Below are 8,677 nucleotides of genomic sequence, written 5' to 3'. Positions count from 1 at the left end.
AAATAAAGAGGGCATGTTTGATTTAAAGGGGACAGCTTCTTCTCAGCCCCAACAAATTACTGCTTTATACAAAAATGCAGGCTGGATCTAACTTCTGCTTCCCTTTAAAACATCTTAGTTGTGTCCTTTCCTCTCCCTTCCCTTTGATCACACTGTCCTTCAAAACTAGATGACAGTTGCACTCTCTTATGTGGCCTTCCAGCCTACAGTTTTACCTTTCGGATTTTTTTTTTTTTTTACACAAATATAATCCAGAAGAATCTTTCTACCGCATCCCTTCCTCAAGAACCTACAATGAGCTTCGAGTCACTTCACTAGTCTTTACTAAACACCGAGTCAAGCATTGTACTGTGTGCTGTGAAGATTTAACAAGTGAGTTACAATTTAAAAAAAATCTGTCATTTAAAAATTCTCAGGGCCTAGGAGAGGGTTTAATCTTTGTGTTACAGACCTTAGATCTGATGCATATGGCAGGCTCTCTTCCCACAAAAAACACACACAAATACATTTCAGACACACTCTGCAGAGCCCTTTCCTAAGCACAGCAGGTTAAGAATTTCCTTCCCAGAGAATCCGCAATCCTTAGGGCTCAGGTGATGAAGCACCGAGAAGGGAGAGGAGTCATTCCAGCCAGGGGAGGCCTTTATGGAGGAGGTCTGGTGTGACTTGGACATCACACAGGCCTAGATTTGAGTCCAGGTGCTTCTACTTACCAAACGTGTGTCCTTGGGCCAGTTATTGACCTCTCTGAGCCTCGTTTTCCTCAGGTGTATAATGAACAATGGCTCTTCGTTCCACAGTGAGATCACAAATATGAAGCACCAGCTGGTAGCATCTTGCAGGCAGTGTCAGCATCTTCTCTGCCTCTTGGCCTCTCCCAGGTTTCCTTGCACACCTTACTTCAGACCATCCCCCCTGCAAATACATCTGGTACCGTCAGGGCCTTCTGGTCTGCTGGGGAAAATCTTACTGCACCCCAAGAATGCTTGATTATCCCTGCCCACTTCCTTTTGCTGTCTCTACCATCCATCCATCCATGCATCCATCCATGCATCCATCCATCCATCCATCTCAATTATAAATTAAAATCTTCTGTAGGCTTCTCAGATTCCTCCCTCTTCTGGACAAGCCTGGAACCTGTGTGTGTGTGTGTGTGTGTGTGTGTGTGTGTGTGTAAGGAGTAGTGGGTGGTGAAGGATGCTCTTTTGTATGAGATTCCTCTTCTGTGCATGGTCCCTTGCAGGCCTGAAACATCAGGGACCTTTCTGACCTCTCCTTCAGCCCCCACATCCAATCAATCACCAAGTCCAGTCTCCTGGCAAATGATCTTTGTGTTCATTGGCATTGATGTTCCTCAAGTATTCATCTTACTGACTCTTCCTGGACCACAGCAAGGTCCTCCTCACCTAACATCCCAGTAGCCACTATCCTATTTCCAATCCATCCTGGACACTGGCACCAAACTTAAATGGAAGAAGACTGTATCTGCTCATTTTTGGGTCCTGGGTATAAAATAGTCTGGCCCACAGAAAGTGCTTGTGGTAGATGAAAGGTGGCCCCTGAGGCTTTGCTGCTCCCATTGAGAGGTGATGTCCAAGTCCCTTTCCTTGAGTTTGGACTGGTCATAGATACTTGCTTAGCCAATAGACTGCAGTAGAGACAATATTGTGGGACTTTTGAGGCAATGTCATAGGTCCTGGGGGGTAGGTATGGGGTGGAGGGGGTCAATGGGGAAAAAAGAAAGTAGACATCTGTAATACTTTCAACAATAAAGATCAATTAGAAAAACACTTTAACATAGGATGGACCCAAGCCAAGTGAGAACAGGCGATAAGATCTGAAAAGCAGGCTGAAGCCAAATTACAGAGGACCTTGAATGCCAACCAAGGGCACTAAATTTTATATTTCAGGCAACAGGGAGCCATTGAGAGCTCTTGAAGAGGGCAGGAACACCATTAGAGCACTACTGCAAAGGAATTATTTCTTTATTCCATAGTTTTTGAGCATTGCTCTGGTTATCTATGAGGCCTGGGTCCATCCTATGTTCAAGTTTGTTTGAGCTGTTTCCCAAGGACACAAATTCTTTACCTATTCTGCTTTTTCCATCTAAAGGCCCTTTCCTCTCACATCCCCACCACGGTAGGCTGACATTCAACTTGTTCTTTGCGACTTTAGTCAGATGCCTTTCCTGGCTGCCCAGTCCAGCAGTGAGCCCTCACCATCTGGCCCAGGTTTGTTTATCTCCTCTTTCATCACTTACCCTGCTCTTCATTTCTTACCTCCTCCATTGCATTATAAACTCCTTATGTGTGTGTGTTGGGGGGGCTGGGGAAGGGGAGTCTGAGGGACATGGGGGAGAGGGGTCCTGGCACATAATGGAGTGTACAGAAATGTTCTGTGTGGCTCCCCAAGCACGGATCTCTACAGAGCTACCGAAAAAGCAGAGGTGGTAGCATCAGCTCTAATTTGAATCATAACTGTGTCACTTGCTGTGTGGCTTTGGGTATGGAGCTTAAAGTCTCTGAGCTCCAGCTCCCTTATTTAAAAACTCAGAGACCTTGGATGAGGATGGGTGTAAAGGGCCTACCTCAGTGCTTGGCATGCCAGACACCATTAATAGCTGGCTTGTGAATAGAGATAGCAGAACGGTTGATCAACTCCGCGATGATCAATTGTCATTATGTCAGTTATGGAAAGAACTCTCCCTGACCAAAATAATAACAGTAATAATACCAAGATAAACAAAAGAGTAAAGAAAAAGCGAGCTGTGGAGAGGCACAATGGAGACCCCTTAGAGAACCACAACTACATCAATCAGCGTGATCTTCAGCAAATCCCTCTGAGGTCTCAGTCTTCTCATCTGTAAATTGAGGGGTGGGCATTGGAATCTAAGCTCCCCTCCAGCTCTGACATTCCAAGAGCATTAAAGAAAAAGGATGAATCACTCCTTCAAAATACCAATATGGGCTGGGCCCTCCCCCTGCTGTCCCCATCCAGCACAGCTAAGAGCTCTTAATACACGGCCAGCCTCCTCCTGCAGCTGCCACCAAACTTCAACCCTCTTTCCCAGGAGTCTCACCAGCAAGACTGATAATGGACCCCTGGCCTTCTCCATCTCAACAGGGAACCAGATCCCATTCCCAGACTCCCCTCCCCCCCCCGGGGGCTGGCTTTCCGTGGACATTTGGCCTCAGTGTGCTTGTGCATGAAGTGTGGGGCCTGTGGGAAGAACGGAAGGCAGGAACAAAAGGAAGAGTTGCAAACAGAGGGTTGATGAGTGAATTCTTGCAGTCAGGGCTGGAGGGCGGGGAAGATGGGCACCTTGCTGCTCTCCTGCAGGATTTTGAGAAAGCGGATGTGTCTGTACCAGGAATAGTTACAAACCTCCATCCCGAGGAGGCAGGGTCCCGGCAGCTGCAGACATTCATAGACACAGGCTGTCAAAGCCTCAGAAGACACCGAGATCCCTTTTCCTCCTTACAGGAGGTAGGCACGAGGTGACCGCAAAGGACAGTGTTCTTGCCTCTCTGCCCGGAGCTCTCCACTCCTTTCCGTGTTGGTGCTATTATTAGTATTATCAACATTAATAATGATAGAGACGGAACCGGCTGTGCATTAGTCACAGTGTTCGGGAACCAGCACCTCCTTGGCTCTCTCCTGGGACCGCCTGGGTCCTCTCTCCACGTCTGGAGTGGCTCCGCTCCTGGCCTTCGAGCCTGTCTGTCCGGTGGTCTGTCTAGGGCAGGTCACCCTCTGCAGCCGGTCCTCCTAGCTCACACCGGCTCCTGCTCTGAAAGCCGAGAAGCTGGCCGGCTGCGAGCGGGTTTTCCAAGTGGGCAGGGGTGGGGAGGAGGGGCGCGGGCCGGCGGGCGGGCGGGCGCGGGGGAGGAGGGGGCGTCGCGGAGGGGAAGACCTCGCATTGTAATCCAATGACATTGCCAACGTGGGGGTGGGGGCGCTGGCCTCGGCGCGCTCTCGGAGTTTTGGCTGCCCGCCCAGCTGGGAATAACTCTCTTCGCATAATTCGCGTGTTTACCAGGCATGAAAATTCTTGCTTTCGCCCCCCCCCCCCACCCCACAACCACCCCCCCCCGCGCCCCGCCAAACCCCCTCCTCCTCCCCGCTCCCCACCACCTCCACCTCTCGCAAAGTGAAACTCTGTCTAAAAAAATATTGGCCCGGGGCACAGAAAGTTTTGCATAAATTCATAAGTGATGAATGGCTGATTTTAACGTTATTTGGGTATTTGTCAGACCTTAACAAATATACATGGGGACGGCGGTTCATAAACTTAAACATCTCAATATCCCCTTTCTTCTGGAAATAAATTACGTTTGTTTGCCCGGCTTGGAGTCTTAAGGTAGCCGACATTAGGAATATTTTAAAAGCCATCATCCATCGAGCATGTCTCCCAGGCGCCAGGAAGATTAAATGAAAGAATCATAAGATGGAGGTCTTTAACTTTTAATCCTTTTACAATGAAGCCTCAGATAGTCGCGGGGGCAGGGTGCCCTCTCTGGGGGGAATAATGCCGTTATTCCTCGGCTCTCAGTTAATGAATACCCTAACGTCTGTCCCACGGCTGACGGAGGCAGCGCCGGGGAGGGGGCTCGGGCTCGCGGGCCAGGCTATTGAAATGAGGAGCCACCGAGGCTGCCTCGGGAGGGAAGAAAGCGCCCGGCTGGAGGGACCGGGCGGGCGGGGCCGGGGCATTGAAGCTGTGCTGGGGACTGGGCGCAGGTTTGAAATAATTAGCACAGATTCGCCGGGACTCCGGAGGTGGGGGGGGGGGGAGGGGGGAGAGGAGAGGGACGCCCGGAGGGAGGCGGGGAGGTGGCGGGGGGGGGGGGGCGCTGGGGGGCCTCAGGGGAGAGAGGTAGCAAAGGAGAGCAACTTTGGAGTCCAAGATAAATAAAGGGAGCCCCGAGCAGTGTCAGGAAGCGGGCCCACGTGGAGCCGCGCGGATGGGCGCCACCGCGGACCGAGGCAGAGGGACGCACGCGAGTCGAGCGCCCGCCCCAAGAAGTTGGCTTTCTTTAAGGAGTGGGGTGGGGTGGGGTGGGGGTGGGGGATGTTCTGCAGGTCCCTTTAAGGGATAACCCGTCTTTTGCCCCTATCTAACCCAGAAGCTCAAAGACCTGGATTCTGATTTCTCCTCCCTCCCCACCCCCAAGTGGAGTAAGCGTCCAGAGCTGGGGTGCGGGGGGGGGGGTGCACCCCGTTCCCCACGGCAGGACCTAGTGATGGCGTTTTTTTTTAATCCAATTCGGACCCTTCCGAAACCCTGACCCGCAGAGTCTTCCTTAGGTCTTGGGGGGAGAAGGGAGGTGAGTGTCAAACCTCCCAGACATTAAGGCTGAGGGCCTGGGATTTCGGGGGGGGGGGGGGGGGGGCTCAGACTGGCAGGATCCCGGAGGCTGTGAGTGTTGATTCCTCAGCTTGGAATTACCATCGTAATTTCCGGGCGTGCAAAGGGTTAACGCGGGCTGAATATTGAGGTGGGGGGGGGGGTGTGTGTGCGAGGCAGGAGGGGTGGCGGGATCTGGGTGGGCGCGCTCTGATCTCTCCCCCCCATTCCTCGGGGGTCAAGTTTCAGCGGCACTCCGCCCCTAGGGTAGGTGTGAAAGACACGTGTCCCCATTGTGAAGGGCCTGTCAGGCAGGACAAAGCGGCCGCCCACCCTCCCCCCTCCCTCGGCCCGGCCTGGGGTCAGCTCCAGGGGGCCGGCTGGGTGCCGAGGTCACGGCAGGCCCAGGCTTTGGTGATATGGGGAGAAAAAGCTGGGAGACACGGCGGAGGCCACGTGATGCTCAAGTGAGGGGTTGAGAATACCCCCCCACCATGAAAAATGGAGTGGTCACCTCCATCACACCCGGAGAGGGGATGAGCCCCTTCTCCTCACAGGCGCAATAAGCACAGCGGCACCCCCTGCCCGCCCCCCCCTACCCCCCACCCCTCCCATCAATCACCAACACAGAGAATCGCAGTGTGGAGCCAGTCGATTTTAGTGGTTTTCTTTAATCCTGCTCTGCACTTCTTTCTCATTTACTACACGGGATATTATAAAGAATAAATAGCAGATACTCTTAATTTACAATGATTAGTCATTCCATTTGTTCTCTATATTTACAATAACTGTAAAATAACATTGAACTCTATAGCTTCTTCGAGGTCCAAGGAAAACCAAAAACACTTTCCGAAGAATGGAAAATAGCTTTTTAAAAGTCCTTCTACAAAAGTTCTCCCCTCTCTTTGTACTTTAAGAAAAAAAAAAAATAACTTTCCCCCCACTGCTTCGCCATGCGAAGGGCCCTGGAATATAAATAGCAGGTTAACATTATTAGCAACAACCAGAATAAGTCTCTCTTTTCTCTGTTCTTTTTTTTTTTCCTTTTGCTTATTTTTTTTTTAAAAATACAGTAGAAGCCGGTAACTTTTAACGTATAATACTGACCTTTTAATAAGTAAATTAAAACTGGGACCGTATATACACACAGATATACATTCCTACACAGTTAAACAGTGCATTACATGAACCAGAAAGCTAGGTCTCTGTAGCCAAAAAAAAAAAAAAAAAAAAAAAAAAAGTTCATTGAATCCCCCTCCAGAGAGGGTGGTGGAACTGGTTGGAAACGGTGCGGGGGGCGGGGGGGGGGGAGCGCGTCGGTGGGGATCGATCAAGTGTCCGGGTGCGGGCAGGGGGCCCCCGAGTTCTAGCACGAGCACTTGCACTCGGAAATGATGGGGTACTGGATGGGAATCCAGCCGCAGCGCTGGCCCCCGCGCCGCTGACAGCGCCACCGCAGCACCGTGAGGTGCACGGACTTGGACGGCTTGCACACCATGCCCTCGGGCACGGAGCACGAGCGCTTACTGAAGCAGCTGCCCACCTTCACGTAGCGCGGCCAGAAGCGGCTGCCCAGGTCGTTCCACGCGTACAGCACCGGGCAGAAGGTCTGCGACCACAGCCACATCTGTAGCTTCCTCCGCAGCTTCTTGCTCAGGCGCTGCTTCTTGCCTGGGGCCAAGCCCTCCGAGAACTCCAGCCCTTTGATCTCGCTCGGCATGGCCCCCGACGGCCGCTGCCTCAGCAGCTGGTCCAGCTCGGCCAGGTCCTCGGCACTCCCGGCCGACCCCCCGCCTCCGCCGGGCCGGTCCTCGGGGGGCGAGGTGGCCATGAAGCCTGGGTCGTAGTGGCCCCCGAGCAGCGAGCGCAGCAGCGTCTCATTCAGATCCTTCTCCTTGGGGTCAAAGATAGGGTCCGGGTGTTCGATGAGGTCCACCAGGGGCAGGTTGTCGCTGGGGGCCGGGCGGATGTGGAGATAGTGCTGGCCGCCGGCCGGTGCCGCCCGCAGCCCCAGGACCACCACCAGGGCGTAGAGGGTGACCCCCAGGCTGGGGCAGCGCTCCATGCCTCCGGCGTGCGCCCGGGGCTGCTGCTCCGTTCCGCGTCCCCGGAGGAGAGCACGCCGAGCCCGCGGCGGCGCCGCGCTCCCCCGTCTCTCCGGCGGCCGCTCACCCGAGGCTGGGCAGGCGCAGGGCCGGCAGCATGAGTCGCCGGGAAAGCCCTTCGCGCAGCGCCGGCTCCCACCCGGGCGGAAAAAAGGCACACAAGTTGGCCGCAACTCCTCTCCCGGGTCTATTCGGGAAGACGGCCGCGGCGGGGCATCCGAAATTACTCCAGGGCGACCGCAGGCGCAGGGGGCGCCGGCTCCTCGCTGCTTTCCCGAGCCGGCGGCGGCGCTGGGCGCGTGGACGAGCCGCTCTCCCCTCCTCCTCCTCCTCCGGCTGCTCCTCGTTCTGCCGCTCTGTGCAGCGCCGCTGGCCGAGCGGGTCCTGGGGGCACTTCCCTCCGTCGGCTCCGGGCTCCGCGGCCGGCTCTGCCCGGCGGACTCCAGCGGCGGCGGCGGCGGCGGCGTCCGCGCACGTTGGCACCGGTTTGTCTGTCTCGCTGGGTCCAAGCCTTTAAATTTCCTGCACTTTCAGCTCCATCACCATGGAAACCACTGACTCTCTCGGCGTTGCCCCCTCCCCCTTCTTCCCCCCCAACAACAACCCCACCCCCCACTTCTCCACCCCCGAGGAGCTGGAGCGGCACAAGCTCCCGGGGAAGCCGCCTGCACTCGCGTCGGAGGCGGCGGCGGCGGCTACGGCAGCGCCCAGGGCTGTGCCCCGCTGGACCCAGATGTCCCGGGAAGCCGACAGTCCGGCTGCCCGCCGGAGCTCACAGGCGGCGGCGGCGGCGGCGACGGCGGCAGCGGCGGCGGCGGCGGCGGCAGCGGCGGCGGCGGCGGCGGCGGTGGCGCTTGGCAGGTCTCCGCGCAATTTTCTCTCTCCCCCACCACCCACCCCCCTTCTCCTCCTCCTGCAAATGCACCGCCCCCCTCCTTTCTCCTGGAGCAATGCAACTGGGGCTCTAGGCGCCCCGCCAGGGCCAGTCCTAGGAAAAGCTCACGGCCGCGCTGGAGCTGGGCTGGAGGGTGCAGGGCCGGTTTTAGGGGGTACTCGGAGGGTTCTCACTAGCCGGGCGCTTTGCGGTGGGCGGGGAGGTGCTGGGGGCTCGTTTCTCGGTGCAGTTCGGTGCAAAGGATTTCTCCATGTGCCCGGAGCTTTATACCCGGGCGCGTCTTGCTTTTCCTCTCTCCCGGGCTCGTTCTAACTCCCCTCCCCCAGCACA

The 8,677-nt window shown here is 55.4% G+C and overlaps 1 protein-coding gene across 1 annotated transcript; it reads right to left on the bottom strand.

The window, feature by feature from the left end:
* Positions 1–6,664: 6,664 nt before the first annotated feature.
* Positions 6,665–7,921, bottom strand: NOG (noggin). The gene has a single exon (XM_008147742.3). It carries the CDS (start codon positions 7,410–7,412, stop codon positions 6,714–6,716), a length of 699 nt encoding a protein of 232 aa, XP_008145964.1. The 5' UTR covers positions 7,413–7,921; the 3' UTR covers positions 6,665–6,713.
* Between the last annotated feature and the right edge of the window lie 756 nt (positions 7,922–8,677).

This window comes from Eptesicus fuscus, chromosome 20 (genome assembly GCF_027574615.1).
Source record: "Eptesicus fuscus isolate TK198812 chromosome 20, DD_ASM_mEF_20220401, whole genome shotgun sequence".
Classification (NCBI taxonomy): Eukaryota; Metazoa; Chordata; class Mammalia; order Chiroptera; family Vespertilionidae; genus Eptesicus; species Eptesicus fuscus.
This window is presented reverse-complemented; position numbering and strand designations above follow the sequence as displayed.

Bases quoted from the DNA above. Each gene is read 5' to 3' on its own strand.
- NOG (XM_008147742.3), bottom strand. From the start codon at position 7,412: ATGGAGCGCTGCCCCAGCCTGGGGGTCACCCTCTACGCCCTGGTGGTG.